This window comes from Pangasianodon hypophthalmus, chromosome 9 (assembly GCF_027358585.1).
Source record: "Pangasianodon hypophthalmus isolate fPanHyp1 chromosome 9, fPanHyp1.pri, whole genome shotgun sequence".
NCBI classification, from domain to species: domain Eukaryota; kingdom Metazoa; phylum Chordata; class Actinopteri; order Siluriformes; family Pangasiidae; genus Pangasianodon; species Pangasianodon hypophthalmus.
Genome location: NC_069718.1, coordinates 26,697,923 through 26,720,743, shown reverse-complemented (window position 1 = coordinate 26,720,743; position 22,821 = coordinate 26,697,923). Strand labels below are relative to the sequence as shown.

The following is a 22,821-nucleotide window of genomic DNA, read 5'->3' as shown; positions in this document are numbered from 1 at the left end:
ATAAAGTGCAACTATTTCAAGCCATTTTATTTCCTTGGACTCTGACCCTATAGCCAGTGTGCCATTTAGGTCATTATTCAAACTTTACCTCAATTATATATACATTATATACCACAATTTCATTTCTGCTACTGATACTGAAACTTTGAGTATCAGTTGATATCGATACCCATCGAATATTATTCTTTTTAAAAACTACTAAACTTTAAAATGTTTTTATATAACTGAAGCACTTCACAGTTAAACTCTTTCACACTAAAATTTTTTTTCAAAAAATGAAATAAATAAATAAAAATGGGCCAAGCCCCAAATGGCAAAATATGAAGCTTTTAATGGTCTTAACAACAAATCATTAGTCAGTAAATGAGCAAGAATGAAACTAATAGATAAAGGAAGTTAGTATGCGAGAGCTTTTCCCTTTGAGTTCTTTAAATGTTTAAACCTTGTGGCTCTTGATGAGCTGCATCAGGTGCAGCAGAGAACCAAATAATCACTAATCTTTTAAAAAATCACCCCAGAAGATATTTTTGGAAAATGTTGTACACCCAGACATGTGTTAGTTTGAATTTTAAATCAAACATTTTAATCATTATCATGATTTTACCTTTGTGTACAAGAAGACTATAGAAGTGAATTTCCCTGTTTCTAGCTTTTCCCCAAACAAACAGTTCACTGCAGCAAAAGGAAACCAGCGAATGGAGGCACAGGAGCTCTCAGGAGTGCATCTGTTTCATTCCTGCTCATTTTCTCACCAATCATTTGTTGTTAAGACCATTAAAAGTTTCATATTTGCCATTTTGGGCTTGGCCCATTTTTTTTTTTTTGCCCTGGAGTGTATATAAGCATTTCTAGTTACAAAAAGACATTTATTTTCCAAATCCAATTCCAGTCTTTGTCGTTTGTTACAAGACCCGATACGCGACATTTTTTTCTCTGATATCCGAGCCAGTATTTTTTTGTTGGGGTCAGTCCAATTCCAGTACTGCGTATCAGATCAGTGCCATCTCTATTATACGCAGATCACTCTCACATTCATCACTCTACCTCTCACACTGACTTACACTGGGTTTACATCTCACACCTTTATTTCTACATCTGGCATATCTGTGTATACGACTTGCTCTCACATTCAAACAGAACGTTCCCACGTTTTTCTCCTCTCATGCACATAAAACACTCGAGTAGCCCTTCATAGGAATGGACTCTACATTGAGTCTGTCCATTTATTTTGTATGAGTTTGTAGAGACTTTATTTTGAGTCTAGATGATATTCTGAATCGAGAGCAGCATCTCATCCTGAGTGTAGTGCTTCTTCCCAAGTTCTGCTCGAAGTTCCTTGCATGAGAAAGTGCAGTGATGCAGATTCCTTTACGGTGGAATCAGCAGTTAAATCGTGTCAGACGGGGAAGAGCGGTCTCGTGTGAACTTCACAGGAGTTACTGTTACACCTGCTGGGAGCTGAACAGTAGTGTGTGTAGGTGGGACAGTTATCTGTGATGGATATTGATCAGAGCTTGATAAAAGAGAAAGAGAGAAGAGAACAAGAGCAAGAATACGGTCGTGTATCTCTTCCAGTGTGATTTCACCTTTGATTTGAGAGCATGTTGCTGCTGTCAGGCGCAAGCTGAGGAAGACGATGTAAAGCCTCCAATAAAAACTTCACTCAGTGGTGCTGTGCAAACAAATACAGCCACTAGAGGACAACAAAACATCATTTATATTACTGCACAGAACGTGCTAGGGGTGTAAAGCAATGCCATTATCTGTATCCGTGTCTGTTCAGTGCTCAGTTTGTGTATTCAGATTTAAACTGGAAGTGGGCTTGGTAAAAAATTGTTAATGCTACCACTATGCCCTAGAAATAGGGTAAAACACTGAAAAACAGGACTGCTAAAACATTTTTCATTCACAAATTACAACAACTAACAGCAATTTGCAGGACATAACTTGATTCACCTCCTGGACCAGACGCTCTGTGGAGCTTTCTGGAAATCTTTCTTTCTTCTGTCTAATGTAAGCAAGACAACTGTGTTTAGGAAAGACGTCGTTTTGAAACAAAGAGACGAATAATCTAATAATATTTTATCAGATCTACTTTAGTTTTTGAGTTTGTTACATTCCAGAAAGTTCAGAAAAGTTCACTGTACACACTGTCAGGATCTGATCTAAAGCTGGACGCACTTACAGAGCTGCTGCGAGTCAAAATGGAGTCCTTTAAGCAGCATTTCATTTGAATGCCTGTAGGATTTTCTGAGAACATTTTCTTTAATAATGATGGAGAATGATCATTTCAGAACAACACAAAACACACAAGTTTTTCAATATTTTTAAAATGAATTAAATGATTATTTTTATGGAGATCCAGCAGCAAGATGCAGCTCTGTGCACAGCGCAACTTGTTCTTTTTTTTTTCTTCTTTTTTTTAAGTTCCATGGCCGGGGTTGTCAGTATATAATATCCATGCATTGCAGATATATGCTGCAAAAACAGAAATGTGCACCACTGTTAACTTGTTTTCCACGAAAAGACTGAGAAAAAGAAGCAAAATGCATCTACCTTTTCTTGTGCCCGAACATTTTGAGCTAGCTTCAGATCTTTTTGCAGTTTTTAGGTTGTAGTTTGGGTGGGAACTTTGCTGAAACCTGGCAACCTTGAGCATGAGTGTGACTTTTTTGCAAATACTCTGCCTTTTTTTCTGTATCTATTTTCATATTCATTTAGGATGCATTATCTGTTTAATTTGAATAATGTATTTATATTCTACTGTATGTGCAGTTATGTATTCATATACTGTATATTGAGTTAAATGGCCTTTATACATTATATACAGTATGTGTGTGTGTGAATGTGTTTGTAGGTGTGGGTGTAAGTAAAGGAACAGAAGCTCACAATAATTGATTTTGCCCCCTGTCAGGCCCCAAAGTTATTTATTACACATTTTCATCTCAGCCTACACACAACTTTATTAGTGCTGACTGTTTAATATGGGAGCTATAGTCTCCTAATGACACAGCTGCACGTGTGTGTGTGTGTGTGTGTGTGTGTGTGTGTGTCTGAGAGAGACAGAGAGAGAGTAGTTGGGGATGTGTGTAAATGGGGAGAGGGGATATATTAATATTATATTAATATATTGTATTTCTTGCTCAGCCTCAGAGAGCTGTGATTACTCAAGCATGAAGAACTGTGCTGATAGCAGAACCTCTGCCCTTATACATTCTCTCTGCGTGTCTGTCTCTCTTTCCCACACACACACACACACACACACACACACACACACACACTGGTTTACAGTATAGTGCTTTGTTTGCCTGACTGTAATTGTACAATTTTGCTACAGCAATGTAAGTGTAATATAAAACATTGCTGGTGTATTCATTTCAGTGCAGACCATGCCTTCAGTTGACAGTGGTACAGGGTGTGTATGTTTTGTATAATAAAAGAGTAATAGAAAGGAAAAAATATAAATATAATTATATAATATAAATAGTATCGCTATTATAGTATAATCATAGAAAAGTGCAATAGTGACAGTTAGGGCTGTTTCACAAAATAGTTCTTTGCAGCACTTTGATCAACTAAAACTCCTACAGAATTCTAACAAGGGGAAGTTAAATAACAGATCACTAACTACAATACATCATTACTGACATTTATCCATTTATCACACAGCAGGATGGAGAATTGACACACAAGATACAGCATAGAAAAAGTGTATATTGTGTATGCTATGAAAAATAAATAATGTAGTGTTTACCAATATTACTGGGTTGAAAAAAATAAAAAAAACTACTTACAAACGAATTAATTCAAATAGCATCACTACTCGCTGCCCAACACTGCATAATGCACATGCTTCATGGCATGAGTTGTGTTTTAAAGTGAGAAAGCGTCCGTCTCATAGATTAATCATTCATCTGAGACCATGCTCAGTCATTTTTAACCCCTCGAGTTGTCATACAAAGTACAGACAACGTGGCCAAAGAAGGACAAGATAATGTTTTCTGAAAGAGCAGGAAAGATCAATAAGTATGACCTCAAATACATACATGATGCATCTAGAAAAGCGGATCAGATTGGACAATCCAATACACAGCGGTTAATAAGCTTGGTTCAGTCAGGGACATCATACCTCCACTGCTTCTCACAAATGATTACAAATCAAAATATTACTCACATGAAAAACCAGCTTTGTCATGAGGCCAAGAGCGTAGTGTAATATAAAGAGTTTCCGTACGTTAGAGGACTGTTTGCACTGTTGCGTCTTTTGTAACCTGTTCCGCCATTTCCAATCGAATTTTCATTAAATGACACAGCATGCTTTACAACACCGTCATTTCATCAATAATGAAATTTACTGCCAACAATTTTTATTATAATTCTTAGCAATTTTGATGATCAGTTGTTGCAGCTCTGGTAATAATTATTTTATTAGATTAGAGCCTTGAGGCTGATGGGCTACAGAAGCAGAAGACCATATCGTGATCCACTCAGCCAAGAACAGGAATCTGAGGCTACACTGGGCACAGACTCACCCAAACTGGACAGCTGAAGATTGGAAAAACATCACCTGGTCTTTATCCAATCTTTGTCTGTCCAGTCCAGTTTTGGTGAGGCTGTGCCACTGTGGGAGAAAGAGCAGAGGTTATTCTCAGACCTGTAAGGGTGTGATGGTGTGATATCAAGGCCGGTGAGGAGTAGAAGTGTGCCAAGACATTCTTCAGCAGCATCTGTCCACTAGATGGTGCTAACACATTTTCATTCAAAGTCCAATCTCTTAGACACACCATGTAGAGTTCAGTAAAATAAAGATTTAGTGACTGGAGGAATGAGAGGATGCCTGTGAAAAGCATGATGATAAAACTGTTCAAATAAAACAAAGCGCTAAAGTTTTACTGGAATTGTGCTGCTTAGTCTCCCTCACACACACACACACACCCTCACACACACACACACACACACACACACACACACCAAACCATGACCGTGCTGGTCTGGTGTAAATGATACAACTGCTTTATCCGGTGAATATGTTGTGCTTTATTCTTGGCTTTCTGCCGTGTGGTTCACCTTGGCGTGAGAGGATCCTGTGATGTACAGATGATCAAAATAAGGAAACAGTGATATGGTGAAAGTCACCTGCAGTCCACAGTGACTTTAGATAAACTGAATAATCAATTTCAGAAATCCTCACCTGAAACTTTAATCCACTATATGGCCAAAAGTATGTGCTCATATGAGCTTGTTGAACATCCCATTCCAGATTTATTCCCCGTGTGTTTGCTGTTATAATGAGCTCCACTCTTCTGGGAAGCTTTCCACTAGATGTTGGAGCGTGGCTGTGGGGATTTGTGTTCATTCAGCTACAAGAGCATTAGTGAGATCAGGCGCTGATGTTGGGATGTCGAGGAGGTCTGGGGTTCAGTCCGTGTTCCAGTTCATCCCAAAGGTGTTCAGTGGGGTTGAGGTCAGGGCTCTGTGCAGGACACTCGAGTTCTTCCACTCCAACCTTCACACACCATGTCTTCATGGAGCTCGCTTTGTGCACAGGGGCATTGTCATGCTGGAGCAGGTTTCAGCCTCTTAGTTCCAGTGAAGGGAAACTGTAAAGCTACAGCACACAGAGACATTCTATACAACTGTGTGCTTCTAAATTTTGTAGGAACAGTTTGGAGAAGAAACACATATGAGTGCGATGGTCGGTGGAGCACATACTCTTGGTCATATAGTGTATCTCACACCTTTTAAATTAGTTTTGTTTTGTAACTGATTACTGATCTGTATAACTGATGCATTAAAAAAAAAAAAAAAAAAAAAAAAAGGTAGTTGTGGACTTTGGGAGGGTTGACTGGTTGAGCTGCAGCGATGTTTAGACAGTCACGTGACAAGAAATGGCACTGATACACTCTCAGCTCACTTCCTCCTCCTCACCCAGCCCTGAAATGGGAATTGGAAAGTTTTTCAATCTGCCTTTCAGCAGTTCAGGTAGCTGCATGTACGACCTGCCTGTGACCTGATCACTTTGATTTTCTTCCGCTGAATAAATAGTTAGTTGAACACACGCATGAAGCATTATATTACAGTAAAATTAGTGGTGTTTATTTTATTTAAAATTCTCTCACAAATAGGTGAACTGGCTGTCTGACACTTGCAGCTGGTTATAGCATGCTCTTGTCTGTGGATGGAACAATCAGGATTTACTCATGCCAGAAATCGGTTTCACAATGCCACAGACCCAGCTGGGTGTGGAACTGGGTGGAGTGGGTTTTCCACAAGCAGGTGGATGTTGACAGTAGTTGGTCCATGGTTCATGCAAAATAAACACCTAATAAACATCTGAAAAACATTATTTCTTCACACTTAAAGCCAACTGTTTCAGCACAGTGAGTCCGCTGTGAGGAAACTGAGGCTTACGCTCGGGCCATGGTTGTGGACGGCCCTTATATGTTTTGTTCTCTACTTAGCAACGGTTGCCTTAGCGACCCAGGCCATTTCTGTTGATTTTGTAGACATACAATTGTAAAATTGATTTATCATTCCCACTGTTTTTTTGGAGAGAGACACAAAACAGCTTTGTTTTGGATATTATCCTAAAACGGCATCTTAGCATGTGAAAATATCAAATATAAGATTGTTAAACCTATTTGTAGACGTTTCTAATCATTTCAAGGTTAGATTTTATATTTATTCTATTAGCAGATCTGCAATTTTGCTTCTTTCTAGAAATAAATGCAAAATGAAATTAGCAAAATGATCTGCCAATCATACGAACAAGACTATTCCGAGCTTGAAATGAGAAACGATGTCTAGAAATTGAGTTTTAATAATTTATTAATAATCTCTTATAATAGGAAATACTAGATACATTTTAATATAATCAAGATATATTCCCCTGTGTGTCATTTTTGTAAAAGATAGAGGTTCTGTGACTGTTGTAAAACTGATATTTATCAGTGAATTGTAACTGGGCCATTTTGACTCAGACTTCATCACAGCTAGGCAGAATACACACCAGATATAGTAAAACACATTATGCAACACAGACCTTGTTAAACATCCACTCCTTTTTCTCCCACTCTGTCATCACGCCACCCTCGTGTTAGTGCATGTCAAGTGATGTCATCAGCATGCTACCTTCGAGCAGGATTTTAGCCTGTGCACTTACTCACATCATGAATAACAGCTATAACATTAATCAATGCAGCGCAGCGTGCATCATGGTCATGTTGATCTTGTAGGTCTTGAATTTTATCCTGTGTTAAGGTGTCAATATGCAATAAAATATATAATAGGATGTTAATATGAATTAAGTTAATGAGTGCTGCAACGCACTCAGCGAATACAAAATGGCCTCACTGGGGTATTAATAGTAGGCGGCCTAAAGTCATCAGGCCAGTAATAACAGTTTAGCTCTTTTTTCCTGATAATTATTACCCTGTTGGTTTGACTGCTAGCCGTAGTTACCATAGGGACCACTTGCGTGCAGTGTACATGACTCAAACGTGACGTGCGTGTTTGTGTGTGACGCATGTGTGTGTCAGTGCAATAATGAGTTTTCATGTCCTTTGTGTTGTGTTCCTGTGTTCACCACCTCTCCAAACGCACAGATTGCACATTCTCTTTCCACCTCAAGCAGATGGCCATTGCCTGTATTAATGCAGCAGTCTGATCAACCACACACACACACACACACACACACACACACACACACACACAGACACGGACACTTACTCTTATTTCTGTCACACATACACTTACTCTCTCTTTCCACCGCAATTGAATATATTTGTGTGGTTGCCTGGGAAAGCCCTTCACATGATCAAATTCAGACTTTTGCTACTCTATAGTTGTGAACGCCGCGTTTTCCTGAACTGAAATGTGTTTTTCTTCTGCATGTACCTCAGAGTAAAGTATTAGCATTTTTAAAATTTGGTTAAAAAATGGTTACCCTGAAAAGTGAAAAAGGAGAAAATTGCATTTAAAGATTTCATTCCAACTCCACTGAAAGATGCGAACCTAATCTAGTGATTTAAAATTTTTTTTTTAAAGAATTATAAGATTTCATCATCATCCACATCAGCTTCTGTCTCTGGAAAAGTCAACCCTTGATATTTTGTCGGCTGTGTTTAAGCGCTCTTCTCTGTTTTGACCATGTGACCGAGCAGCAGCTTGGCGGACATTTTGACAGCCTTATTGATTAGGCTTACGTCCATTTCACTACGGCACGTAACTCTCCATAACCTTGATCAAATTGTGAGCAGGTCACGCTTAGCTAGTGAGGGTTTAGATGGCTTTAGGCAGAATGACTTTAGGCTTTACCTGAAATGATCTATGCAAGCAGATGCCAAGGCATTGGTTGAAAAGTATCCTAAATAAAAAATATTTCCATATCATTTTGGTAAAATACTTTTATATTTTCTTAAAGTGCAAATGTATATTATTGGCAGAAAAAAAAGATTTCTAGAATTGAATCTTTTTTACAGACCGCCACGCATATATATATATATATATATATATATATATATACACACACACATAGAGAGAGAGAGAGATTGTATATGTGAGAGAAATAAAGTGTGTGTGTGTGTGTGTGGTTGATCAGCCTGCTGCAGGCAGTGGCCATATATACTGTATGTATTCTTCACTCCTCACCCTTACACACTTTTACACATCATGTGAAACACTACCGATTGTTGAATCAAATAATGTGTCCACTGTGATGTGTGTTTGCATACATGCCAATAACATGCTGTTTGTTGCTGTTTGGTTTAGTGTGTGCGTGTGTGTGTGTGTGTGTGTGTGTGTGTGTGTGTGTGTGTGTGTGGGTGGAAGAGCCTGTAGGCTCATGTGCTAACACTAACACCTCCTGACAAACACATGTGGAGCGCAGTATTATCAGCAGGAGATGAGGTTGTTCCCTTTTACACTGAGACAGAAATGGAGGAATGATGACATTGTTCTAGTGTTTATGTAGCAATGCAGAGCAATGCTTCCTGTGGACACACACATGCCATCCCTCCATTTCTCTCTCTATTACTCACACACAGAGAAATGTATAAGTGATATGCCAATATAAATTAAACATATTTTGCATTGTGTTAATAGGCATATGAAAATGATCCACCCTGGGATGGTGTGATGCGGCACGTTACCACCCCAAAGTGCATTATTTTCCTCTAACCGCGTGGCCTGGAGTGTGTTTTTGCTCTTATACCACAGCGATTTGCCAACAATTACAGTGTACACGTCTGCATGTCATGGATTTTAATGGTTTATAGTTAAGATTTAATGTTGTGGAATGTACGAGAGACAAGTTAGTTCCTGTCATCACTTGCGTTATAGCCACAATAAACAGTTGTTCCCTCACCAGCCTCTCTCTCTCTCTCTCTCTCAAAAAAAAAGCTGCTTGTCATTTTCCTGAAAACTCTATCCTGAACATTTTGCAAAACACTGTGAATTGATACAATGCGCTGACACTCGAAATGCCTCCCATAAACGTTAAATAAATGTCTCCTGACAAAAACCTTAAATCAACGATAATATATAATACGTAAATAAAATGTTTTTTTAAACAGTTAAACCTGTTTATTATTAGTCTTCGGTTGTGTGGAGCATCCGTCATACAAGTCCCTGTGTATGAGCTGTTACTATAGAAAAATAATATTATATAAACCTGTCGTTCATGTTACAGCCGGAACTACTGTCCGAACCGTGCTGTTTTACACAAATGCACAAAAATGCACACCTTCCAACCAATCAGATTCGAGAAATCAAGTGCACTGTGGTATAAATAATGTTATGGATCGTATTATAAATCCTGTGAGTGCAGCAAGAGCACTGAGGAGCTGAAATGCATTCAGAGAGGACTGAAGGGCAATCTTTATTTCCATTTATATAAAGAAATGTAAAGAGAGATAGAAAGACAGGTATTATGAGTCACAGGGTTACAGAGAGCTTCCAGAGAAACATTTAATAGATCTGTGTAAATGTATACACACACACACACACACACACACACACACGCCCAGCAAACAAAGCATGCAAAGTATTCCTTTCATGCTCAGTCTCGCCTGTTCATGTTACTTGTGCATTTCTTCTTGCAGTGTAGAACCTCTGTACATTCTCAGTCCTGGCATATGAAGACGGGGAAAAAAGCAAAAGGAAGAAAGAGATTAAACAAAGATAGAAAGAGGGAACAAGCATGATTTTGAACAATGTCTAATTATGTTGATATAGAGTAGAGATTGAGATTCATTAGCAGATTGATGCTAGATCTCGCGCACTAAACGTGTGGAGCAGCTTTAATCTCTTACTGCAGCGGAGGTGCTGAAGGGGTTAACCAGCAAAGCTCCTACATAGTCACAGAGAGAGAGAGAGAGAGAGAGAGAGAGAGAGGAGAGGGGGAGAGAGAGAAGCAGAAAGAGAGAAAGCTTTACAGTATTAAGGGCTGTAGTGCTGAATGCTGCATGGCTGCGGAGACAGTCGTCCTCTCTGGATGGGAGTATCCATAGTAACCAGGCAGAGGGAGGACGTGGAGCGCCGGACCAAGAGCGAGGGAGCGAGCAAATGGGATAGAAGGGAAGAAAGATCGAAAACGATAGAGACAGAGAGAGCAAGAGAGGGGAAGAGAGTGACTGAGAGAGATAAGTTGAAACGGAGACGTCCATCGCTGGAAGAAGGTCCCTGTGATTCGAAGTAGCGTGAGCCGACTGGAGAAAAAGAAGGAGAGAGACAGAGAGAGTAAGTAACGAGGGATTTTGACATCATTGCATCCTTTCAGAGCGTGTACGTGACTCATCTTCCCACTGAAATATTACTGCCATCTTACTAAAAGAAAAGGGGAGAAAGAGAGAGAGAGAGAGAGAGAGGGAGAGAAAGAGAGAAAGCTACTTTGTGATGTAGTGAGTAGTCTCCCATGGTCTTACTGTCTCAGGTCACGCAAATTTGCAACTGCAATAAATCTAGGTGAGTTATCTTTCTCTTTCACTGTGAAACCTTTTATTCTCTGCTTGCTGCCTTTAATTTCGTCCCGCAGATTTAATCTGGTCTTCACCAGACACACTTACTTTCTATCACTCTCAAAGTGCATGTGTTTCTGTGTGTGTGTGTATGTGTGTGTGTGTGTGTGTGTGTGTGTGTGTGTGTGTGTGTGTTTGTGCCTGTCCTCATGTATCCTGCACCGAGGTCACTGGGTAAAGTGCAGGTGCCACAGGCCGGCACGATGACACGTCAGCCTTAAACTTTAGACTGCGTTATGTGTTTCTGTGCAGAGGACACCCAGCACAGCAGTACTGATGCAGTGATGCTTTAACAGAAGTGTACTCCGCTGTTTTTAGCACCACACTGCTGTAATAATCTGCATTCAGCTGAGTTAGGCTCTCTGCAGTGCTCTCAGGACTCAGACACTCAGGCCAGCGATTAGATTAGTAAAGTTTATTATGTAGTATCTTTTTATGCCTCCACTATGTCTGTCTGAGATTCTCGTTAGTGCAACGAACAAGTGGTTGAATGTTTGTGGAATTTATATTATTGAAACTCGCAGATGAACTGATCAGATTTTGGATCTGATCCCAACAGGGTCAATATATATGTGTGTTTTACAAAACATGCCAGGTACAGTGATACTGCGAGAATTGCCTTAACGTGAACAAGCGTGTTGGTTGATTGATTGCTAATAGTAGATTACCGTTAGTGTTTAATGATGATTGTAAACTGACTGCAGGGTGATTGAATGGATTGTTGGCTGCCTGCTCTTTGCAGGTTGTATACCAACTCTACACCTTTTAGTCAGACCTGATACCCAGTAGGAGTATCGAGTATTGAACTTTTACAATAATCTGCACAGGGGTACTACATCATTTCCAAAGAATAGACTAGTGTTATAATATTGTATATTATATTATAATTTTGTGAGTACAGTAATATAGTAGATCCATTTTCAGTCAAAAACAGCTTGTTAAGTTAGCAGAAATGTCCTGCTAGGTCTCTGAGGTACAGTTTGTAGGGACTGTGTCTGATATGGAACGTTGAGGTAAACTGTGATATCACTTTTGACACCGAAGGACATTTGACACCAGTGGAGTAATACGAGCATTGCTTGTTTTATTTGCTGTGAAGAAAGATTGGAATGGGATCCACTACACATTTACGATATAAATAGTTGTCCATCCCACAGTTATACCACAGTCTGTAGAACACACTCTTCTCTGATTTCTATCATTAGTTGCATCACCTTACACTGATCTAGTGTTCCTCACCAACCAAGTAGTCTGCTGTTGAAATTATAGTTTATCCTCGTCAATTGCATTTCAACGCTTGTTCATGCTGAATAAAATAAGCAATGCTCTTATCGTTCCATTGGGGTCAAATGTCAGCAAGTTTAATGCAATGTACCGTATCAGACACAATTTTAGTTTCTTTGCATTTGCAATTGATACTCTGGGAAAAAAAAAGAATGGTTCTGTAACCATCATAGAAATTACCTAATTAGCTAAAAATAGATCAGAAAACCGCTGCAAGGATGTGAGCCTTATCAACGCAGTGGATGAAAAGTCTGATGATGAACCAAAGGTTTACTGCTCAGTCCATTTGTAAAGAAATGATTATGGAGCCCAATTCCAGTGCAGATTCTTATGCCAGCCAAATGAACGACTGTAATCCCCAATCAAATTAACATTTATAACACACTTATAAAGCTTTGTGTGCTTTATACCACTGTCATGAATGTCATAAATGTCATGAATGAGCAGCTAATAACAAGATATGGACTAATACATAATGATAAATGGTAGTTGTTGCTTTCTCTTCTATGTAGAAACAAAATTTCATAAAATATCATTTTACATGTTTTGACATAAACACAAATTCTCCAGCATTGCTTTATACATTTTTTAAGCAGTGCTTATGAATGCGTTATAAAGGCACTATGTAGGTACCCTTCAAATGAAGTGTTACACACAAAGCTAATTCTTCAGATTCACTCAGTGAGGCTTTATTAAGTTTTTATTTAGTAGTTTAGGCTGCAGAATCGTGTTCTGTCTCAGACGTTATCAACTGTTACGTGGTTTTAATACGCTTGTTGAGTGTAAAAAGGAATACGGTGATGGAGACCATGTTGCTGAGGTTGTCTGTTTTTTTTCTGTTAGTTATGCGTTAGTACATGAGCAGTATGATTTCTATTTCTAGAGAAGATCAAACTAAAGAAGATGAAGATGTAAACTAAAAAGAAAACTAAGAATAGTAATTGCAATATTTGTACCAAATATTCTCTTAAGAAATCTAGAAGAACTGATCAGTGAAAAAACTATCAAGAGATTTGTTTTCTCTAAGAGAGTAGACATCAGGAAGGTGAGATTTCCTTCCAAGCAACATTCCTCCGTTGTGTCTGGAAGGGAACACGCATGCTTCCTGTAGGTAGAACATAAAAATAAATTGATTACAGACTAGTAAAGGATTGAACCTATGAGTACATGTGTTGCTTGCAAGTAATTTTTTTTTTTACATTCATTAATATCACAAATTCCAAGTGAACACTAGGCTCTGACTATTTTTCTTTTTTTCCTGTTCTGGCTCACACAGAGAAGTAAAAATAGAAACGTCCATACCTGTTTCTCCATCTGTGAGGCACCAATTAGTCCAGATACCACACAATCTGCACAAATACACACAGGGTTTTTTGTGTATAAGATGTAGGGACCTCTTTGGATTGTAAAAGTGCAGTCATTACCCAAAGAAAGACCAATTGTTTGTTTGCGCTTCAGTTATTTGGTTTTACTGAGAAGTGACAAATGTTGAATATTTCATATTTCACATGTGTTTCTGAGTCAGTGGAGAGGTATGAGTGTGTACACATACAGTATGTACGTCTGTGTGTGTGTGTGTGTGTGTGTGTGTGTGAGAGAGAGAGACAGAGAGAGAATGCAGAGCAGATGCTTGTCCTGCATTTGTGTGTGTGTTGCATGATTTCAGTCTCCCACAGCCTGCATACAGCTCCTACTTCTGCGTGTCCTGACTCTTAGTGGCTATGATTTAATTCGTCTCTTCTCTCTTTGCTCTGAATGTAGCTCTCTTGTACAGTATACAGCTTTACTTTGCTTTGGAGGCCTGTGTAAATTTTACACATAGCAACTGATCTGTCTGTATAGTTGCTAGGTAACTGACTCTGCTTCCTCTCTGGTTCTCTTGGTTGGTCAGGATGTGCTGGTTATAAATGCAGTTGATGAATTATTACTGATTATAAATGGGTTTAGAGCTGGAGACGAGTCATGATGGTGCACGCAGCCAGGTTTGAACAGCACCTGATGACTGATCGAGAGCCGAGAGCGGTAAAAACTGTCCATCTCTGAATTATGAATTAAAGCAATGAAGAGATCCATAAGAGCCACACACACACACACACACACACGCAGAGCTTATTACACTCTTATTCATCTTTTAATGTCAGGTTAATATTATCTTATGCAAACATGATATTTTTGTGTAACGTAAGAGTACGTGACCTCGGTCCCAAGGTGACGAGTTTGTCAAAAACTGAGACAGAAATACACTCCAAAACATGACATCTTAGCAAGTAAAAATGTCTTGAATGAAGTCAGATTTATCTAGTATTTCCTATTGTAAGATTACGATAAATCAAATATACTTTAAATTTATTTATTAAAGTTATTTCTAGACAAGGTTTTACTCATTTTAAGCTTGAGATAGTGTTGTTCTATTAGCAGATAATTCCACTAATTTTAAGCATTTATTTGTAGAAAGACGCAAAATTATCTGCCAAAAAAAAATGAAAACTTGAAGTTAGTAAAAAAAATGTCTAGAAATAGCTTTAGTATTCTTGTATTTGGTTTATGGTTATCCTGTAATCGGAGACACTAAATAAATTTGACAATATTTGAGATTTTTTTTTAACTTGCTATGATGTTATTTTTTCAGTGTGGCCATGTGTTTTAATTTGACTTTCCTCAGACGTCGTTTTCGATCTCCATGGATGCCTCCATGTTCCTCTTCTGTTAGCTGAACTGTGATGAGTGATGTATGTTTTCCTCTTCAAAAATATGTCTTTATGCAGACTGATCTAAAAAAGATGCTTGTATATACAGTATAACTCATACAGAGGTACTTTGTTAACTGCTGATGCCTGGAGCAGCCATGTTGATTTGACGTCACTTGCTGAACTCGGGCTTGAGGAGACTTTACCGAGTTCCCATGTAGGAATTCCGAGTTGAGGAGGTGTTGGCTTTGGTTTTTCCTAGTCGGAGGTCAGAAATGACATGTTACAACCTTTAGTCGAATGCAGTATACGCCCCAGAGCTTGTAGATAGATAGAGAGTACTTTATTGATCCCCAAGGGGAAATTTGGTAAAATCTGTTTGTAGCCAATCAGAGTGCTCATACGTCTTTGAACCCAAACTGTGGTGTACGTGCTGGGAGAAAAGTAATTGAAACATGGAGTAACAGTAGGATATTGTGCGTTCAATGAAGGAAGATCATGTTGGACAGAGATAAATAGAAGAAAGATAGAGGGATTTCATGTTCGCTACAGTAGGTCATTAAAGGTCCAGTGGTGCAGTGAGCACAAACAAAGCTGCTTTCGTATTTGTCCCACCAGGCAGTGTGTGAGATCAGCCAGGCCTCAGATAGCCGAGAGCTTTGTGTCCATTGCTGTGGTCTGCTTGAATCCCGGATATTTCCCTGAACCCCTTTCTTGACCATAAATATTCCATATGTAAATGTCATTTGGAATCTGTATGGGACACTACCTAGTTTCCAAATCGCTGCTGCTGAGGATGGCTCCACACGGACAGCCTAAAGATACATGAGATTACTGAGGATGGTACCACTTAAAAACCATGAAGATTACTTTGGACTACAATTGCCACAAACAGTTTTCCACTCAAGTCTCCATCAGTGAACAGTTTGATAACTACAACAAAATAGACTTCATGGGAAAGTTATAATGAATTTCCTGGTTGCACAACTGCACTATTTGACTCTATAGTACACAGTTATAGAAAGAAATGATTTATAATGGCACTATCCGGTGTCACCCAGATGAGGATGAGTTCCCTTTTGTGTCTGGTTCCTCTCAAGGTTTCTTCCTCATTTCATCCCAGGTAGTTTTTCCTCACCACCGTCGCCTCTGGCTCACTCATTAGGGATACATTTTCCAAATTTATAAGTTTAAAATGTATATCCTGAATTTTTGTCTACATATTTCTGTAAAGCTGCTTTGTGACAATGTTTATAGTTTGAAATATTCAGTCAAGCTCACATACACAGACATATTTTTAAGGTAGCCCTTAAATCACTGTGCACTGATTATTATTTTTAACAGGCTTCTTTCTATAGAGCAAATGGCACATATCAGAGTTTCTATTTTTTTCTTTTTTGATAAAGTATTATGATTATTAAAGTGTAAGATAATCCTCTGCTCAAGTCTATTTAAAATATTCTCCCAGTTTCTCAAACTACAATTTAATACTTCGTTACTTGAAAACATAAGCATGTATGTAATATTGACTTGGATCATACTGTAAGTTTTGTAATGACCACATGTGCTGTATCTGCAATTCGTTTGATGATCTGCTTTGTCACGTTGTGTAGCTAAACAGTTGAAGCTCACTGGAGCTCGTTCTTTAGATCAGATCTGCTCCTCTTCACTCTCTCACATCTATTGAGACTAAATTATCATCTCAAATTCAAAACCCCCGCAATTACTCTGCAGAAAAAGCCTGCACACCTTTTCTCCAGTCTGCAGTGATTTAAAGGTGATGCGCTCTAAGAGCTCGCTTACAACAAATTGGTAGATTAAAAAACGAAGACTGATGAAGCAGATCATGTTTTTTTGTCAACTGCAATACACGTGTAACATAAAAGCAAGAGAAAACATAAACAGCCAATAGGAGTCTAGTATATTGCCAATATATTGCATTAGATTAGATTAGATTAGTTCAGATTAGATTAAATTAAACTTTATTGTCATTGAGCAGAGTGTAAAGCCAATGAAATGTAGTTTATAAAATAGCACCTGATCCAGCACCTGATTAAATGTGCATGCAGTACACATAGGCTCTTATTGTTATGCTTTTAATTCACTATTTTGAACTGATGCAAGAAAAATTGACTCAAGTTCAGGGTCAGAATCACGCATAACAGAGAGACACCTCTGGTTTTGCCTAATGATGGCCCACACGTGCATCTCCCACTCAACTTTCTTTAGCAGATAAGTCTGTAGTAACGTCTGAGGTCTGTATATCGATGTGCAGTTTTATGACGTGTAGGTGACTGCTGTGGGATTTAATACTGCTGCATTGTTCATGCCATCACACTGGTCAATTTATCAGAATTCAAACCACTGCTGGTGTATTGACTTGTACTATTTCTTGCTTTCTGTGTTTTACAGATTATATTGAGCAGGGAATATTTATTGAGTCTAAATTGCTCAGTTCAGTGGCATCAAGTGCACTGACTTGGAACTATATGATCATCTTACAGCAGTGCTTTAATCAAATGAATGATAACTGCAGTTTTCTCCGAACAGCTTTGCAGTAATTAAGAAACCTTTTTTCATTTCTAATACATGATGAGATGCTCCTGAGGAGAGAGAGAGAGCTGAGACAGTACCATTCTAGCTACTGTAAATGTGTTATGATACATTAAGGGTTCATTACTGTTAGTCAGCTGACTGTTTCGTGTCAGTTCGGTCACGCGGTATATTTCGCTCCTTCTCTTTTCTATTTTGTTTTGTTTCACATTAGTTCCAGTGAAGGGAACTTGTAATGCTACCACATAAAAAGATGTCCTAGACAATTGTTTACTTCCAACTTTGTGGTAACAGTTTGGGGAAGAACCACATTTGGGTGTGATGGTCAGGTGTCCAGAAACTTTTGGCCGTATAGTGTACGCTGTTAGAAAAAACGTTCCTCACTGGTACTTCGGATGTTTAACATTCTAAATGTGTTCTTTCTATTGAATCAGAAAGGGAAAACCTTTGTTCTTGGGTTCTACGTAGAATCTTTTAGGGTTTCCACAAATGGACAAAGTCCTCATAGACAAGTGTCTGTGCTGTATGGGCTGGAGGGTGGATGAATGTGGGCAGTTAGTGCCATGTATTTAAACTGCGAGCCATGCTGACAGTCTCCCTATAAATATTCCCCCTCATTAGAACAATTATGTAGAGGCTGTGTCTCTAAAAACAGGAGCGAGATCAGTCCTGTACGAAAAGAATGAATGATTTGATCATGTTGTCCATTAATATGAATATATTATAGTCTAAAACAGAGAGAAAAGACCTGGATGTTGATCAAACCATGTGTCAATCTGGTTCATTTTAGTTCAATAATATTGATTTTTGTAACTGTGGCTGATGTATTTGAGTCAGATATTGATATATGTTTTGTCATTTCCACACACTTTGATGTTTACATACACCTCACATACTGTAAGTGTACTGTATAAAGCACTAATCAGGCTGGTTTAGTTCCAGTGGAGACGCAGTTAGGAAAGGATTTGACTGGCTGATAATAGATATGTATTGACAATGCATAGCTTGGATTGATGGATCACAACTTGGGTGTATATGTCAGTGCTACATGAGAGATGTGACGTTTAATAACACGTTATTACATTACTGTCAGTTTAAGCAGGACTGCTATTACCAAGGGGGCTCTGTGTTCAGCCAGTTACAAAAGGTCATTTGCTCCAGCCAGAGTTATTCACTGTCAGACTTTCAAGAAGTACAGGCATGCCCAGGTCATAGTGGATTAAAACCAGGGATCTTATTGATGATCATTTAAATGATAAGCTCTCCCTGGGTGAAAGTAAGCGTGAATAGTGTGTAAAAGAAATATTGAGTGTTGATGTGGATAATATCAGTAGGAAAAATCTCATTACATCAGTAAAAAAGTTTTTTTTCTTCTTCTTTTCTTCTATCAGTGTTTGGCTTGTTCTTCTCCTGACCCATTGCTTCTGTTTTTCTTTCCTCAGGTTCTTAAGATCGGCTTGATAGGTCATAGAAAAAGAATTCTTGCATCACTTGGAGACAGACTACACGAAGACACTCCACAGAAACCCCCACGAGCGATTTCCCTCAGGGTCAGTATGGCACCGTAGTCACAATACATCTAATAACTAAAAGATAAAAAACAATTATGTGCATAATGAACTGAAATGTAGGAAATGTAGGAATCAAGCATTTATGCACACCTCTCTCTCTCACTCTCTCTCTCTCTCTCTTCCTCTCTCCCTCCCTCCCTCCCTTTCTTTCTCTCTCTATCTGGTTTTAGAACTGTAGCTATGTCTTCAGGGACACTTCTCTTTAATTCTCTCATTTGTGGAAAAAAGTGCTAGGCCATTCTTCACTTTGACATTAATTACATATACAATGGAGAGTGCGTGCTCCGGAATTTGTCTTTGCAATCCCTTAGACACTGTACATCTTCCACACTACAAACTGAGCGTAGACAAAAATCTCCCTTCCCTCTCACTTCCACGTTTTGGATCGTCTCATTGTACATTCAGTGCCAGCCATGCATTCCTTTATTGTGTTGGAGTTCAGGATGTTCCAACCTATCATGTGGCTCTTTTCCAGCTTCCTAAAGGGAGCACAAGGTTCCTCAGATTTTTAGCTGCAAAATATCTTGTGTATATACGTTTTCGATATTTACTCACCACTCATTTTGTGGATAAATTTGTTGATGAAAGTGATGTGGCACCAAGGCCAGACCCTTTATGAGTGATGATTTGATGGTGTATCAAATAATAATCTTAGCTGGATAAATTACTTTCTCTAGCACCCTTAAACATGTTCAGTTAAAGGAGGATCTGAATCCCACGTAGGTGATAATGCCACGTAGCTTCAGTACGCTTCTTCAGAGTAACTGAGTAATCATTTGAGACTGATTCTATCTGATACGCCCAAAGAAGGTGATGATTTAATACAGCTCTTATTTAAATTATAATTACACTCACGGTGATATTTATTTAAATAATGACACTAATGTTTGATATTATGCTAACGTCGTTACTTCTGGTGTGTACGTTTCTGTGTAGGAGCCCAGCGGGAATCACACTCCTCCTCAGCTCTCTCCGTCTCTAAGTCAGGCTTATCCCAACGCCGGCTCGCTTGACGTGCAGCACCTCATCATGCAGGCAGACGCCAGGCGCCGACGCAATGACAACTACTTCGAGGATGTTCCACGCTCCAAACTGGAGAGGCAGATGGCACAAGTCAGTATGGTGAGTGTGTACACACTTCAGGCAAGCGTTGCTGTGTGTAAGCGGGATTAATGCAGCAATGGAGAGTGGTGTTAATATCCTATAACAGTATGTGAAAGTGGTTTGGTGTAGATCTACGCAAATCTGTATGTGAAATAGCTGAGATATGTGTTCTGACATTTAACCTCAAAACACAAACACTTTCTATATTAAATCAAGTGTGTGTATTTTCTCTTTTATTATTCTTAGAGAAAGCTTATCACTTGCTTGTGCTTGTGTTTAGTGTGCCTTTGATCATCATGGTGCTGATAGAGCGCTTATCAGTGGATGCACGCGCTCCTGTTTGCATCAAGTGTGTTGAGTCTGTGTGTGTGTTTCAGTGTGATTACTTAATGTGAATGCTCTAAAGCATTTCTTTTGAGTGCAGCACTGTGTGTACTCACACCAAGGATAAGAGTAGGAACAGGATATAGCTATATATCTGCGGACTATAAAAAAAAAGAAAAGTAGCACTAGAACATATCATCTGCACTTGTCCTGCTTATATTTACGTGGTGTACCTGCTGTATTCTCGCTCTAACAACTGTCACCCGATTCTCTGTTTCAGCAAGGGGAATGGTGTGAACCAATCACATTGCGACCTCCCAACGAGGCGACATCATCCACTCCTGTACAGTACTGGCAGCACCATCCTGAGAAGCTCATATTCCAGTCCTGTGACTATGAGGCATATGTAAGCATGTTCAAGTGTGTGTATGTGTGTATTCCTGTCAGTGTGGGTCCATTCCATGTATTATAGTGTATTTGTGCATGTCTCCTTAAGTATAAAATGCAGTGGTACAATGGCAGACTCAAACTGTTCTAGTATTTTAGAGATGTCTGGTTTACCTTCCAATTCATCAGCTAGTAGCTGCAGTGTAGTGCCTCAGATCTGCATAATTGATATTCTTTTAATTATTATAGCACAGAAAATTCAACTAAAATTCAACTAAAATTTGTTAAGGTCCAGGCGCATGACTGAATGACGTCACCAGTCACTCACTAATGCTTAACTATCAGTGAGTCGTTTCTGGCTATAAACTAGACACATCGGTTAAAAGTAGTTATGTTTTCTTTCTGCAGCGTCGTTTCATATTACCACTTTTGACTAATGCCATGGACTCTGAGCATGAGAGATCTTTGGCCAATCATGATTAAACATTATGTTTTCATCATCAACATTTTTATGCCTTTGCTATTAGGTGGTATTATGGTTTTGGGTTTTTCGACCATTTGTGATTCTTGTTAGCGTGATATCTCAAGAGATAGGGCTGTAGGATTTATATGGAATTATCATTGTAACCAGAACTATTAGATTTAGGATCTGATCTGAACAGAATCAAGGTCACAGCAAGGTCAATTATCTGAATTTTTTTTTTCTTTAATAGCTTCTTTCCTGTTTAAAGTATACTTTTGTGTATTTTTAGGGTATTTCAGGCATACAAATTACTAACATGGAGGACTAGACTTGTTGGCGGTGGAGGCATTCCTGTCGATACCGTTGGTGTTAAGTTTGACTTGTTTTTGACAAGCCTTCATATCATCACTTCACTGAACAGACCAAAGAGGGTAGAAAAACTAATCTGAAAGAATGAAAGTCTGTGAAAACTCTACTCAATGAGCTGCTTCAGCTAAAGAATTTCCGCAAATACACGCCTCATTGGTTCATGTTTAGAAAACCGTAGTCCAGTTGTTTTGTTAATTGGTTGATTCCTTCGTGCTCTTTTGAGTTTAACAGTTAATGAATTATGCCCATGTTTTAGCCAGTTTGCACTCTCTTCTAAAGAAAACATGCCTGTGGCTCACTTTAGGCCTAGGTGGATTCACATATTTTATTGCAATAATCAATGTACTGTATACAAAGACGTATGCATTGTCTTTGATTTAGATGCTGTCTCCTGCAATCTCCTCCACTGTCTACCAAAAGACATCTACAGGAATGATTTACACGATTAATTCATTCATTCATTCATTCATTCATTCATTCATTCATCCATTCGCTATATGTTAAATATTGCCCTTAAATTCTATTCTACAATTCTTTGAAGGTACTGACATTGTCCAAAATGAGTTTTTAAGCCATATTTGTGGTCACAGTACCTTTAGACTTTATACTGCCACTCACTTGAGCTGATATTGTGCGAGTAAAATAGCCCAAGGTCAAATCACGTAACTGAGACACCTCCATGTGTGCAAAGGCCACACCTGTCTGAGTAGCATGTACCTGCAGCTAAACGGATCACAGGCTTTGTCATCTTCCTCTGTGAAGTTCAGCAAGCTGCTGTGTGTGCAGTGAAGCCTCCTCACAACACCTGCAGTTGTTTGTTTTCTCTGCAATTATGTCATTTTATTCGCTGACAACCATCAAGCGTCTTTAATTACATTAGAGGTCTAAATAGCGCATGCACAGTTTAGGTATTAACTCCTCACTATGCATCCATAATTCAGCTATGAATTCACACTCTGAGTGTGTGTGTACATACAGTACAATATGCATTTAATGATATACAAAAATGGTGGACTATTTCTCAGAAGTAAGAGAGTGAGAGAGAGAGGAAGAGAGAGTGTTTC

At 38.8% G+C, this 22,821-nt stretch overlaps 1 protein-coding gene across 8 annotated transcripts in view; it reads left to right on the top strand.

Annotated features, from left to right (window-relative positions):
* The window catches only part of anks1b (ankyrin repeat and sterile alpha motif domain containing 1B), a 195,284-nt gene that overhangs the window by 153,252 nt on the left and 19,211 nt on the right, over window positions 1-22,821 (top strand). For all 8 annotated transcript variants that reach the window (XM_026919638.3, XM_026919636.3, XM_026919637.3 and 5 more), the window contains 3 exons: window positions 18,982-19,089; window positions 20,047-20,232; window positions 20,819-20,944. In XM_026919638.3, the coding sequence (XP_026775439.1) occupies window positions 18,982-19,089; window positions 20,047-20,232; window positions 20,819-20,944 (420 nt within the window). The remainder of the gene's footprint in view (window positions 1-18,981; window positions 19,090-20,046; window positions 20,233-20,818; window positions 20,945-22,821) is intronic.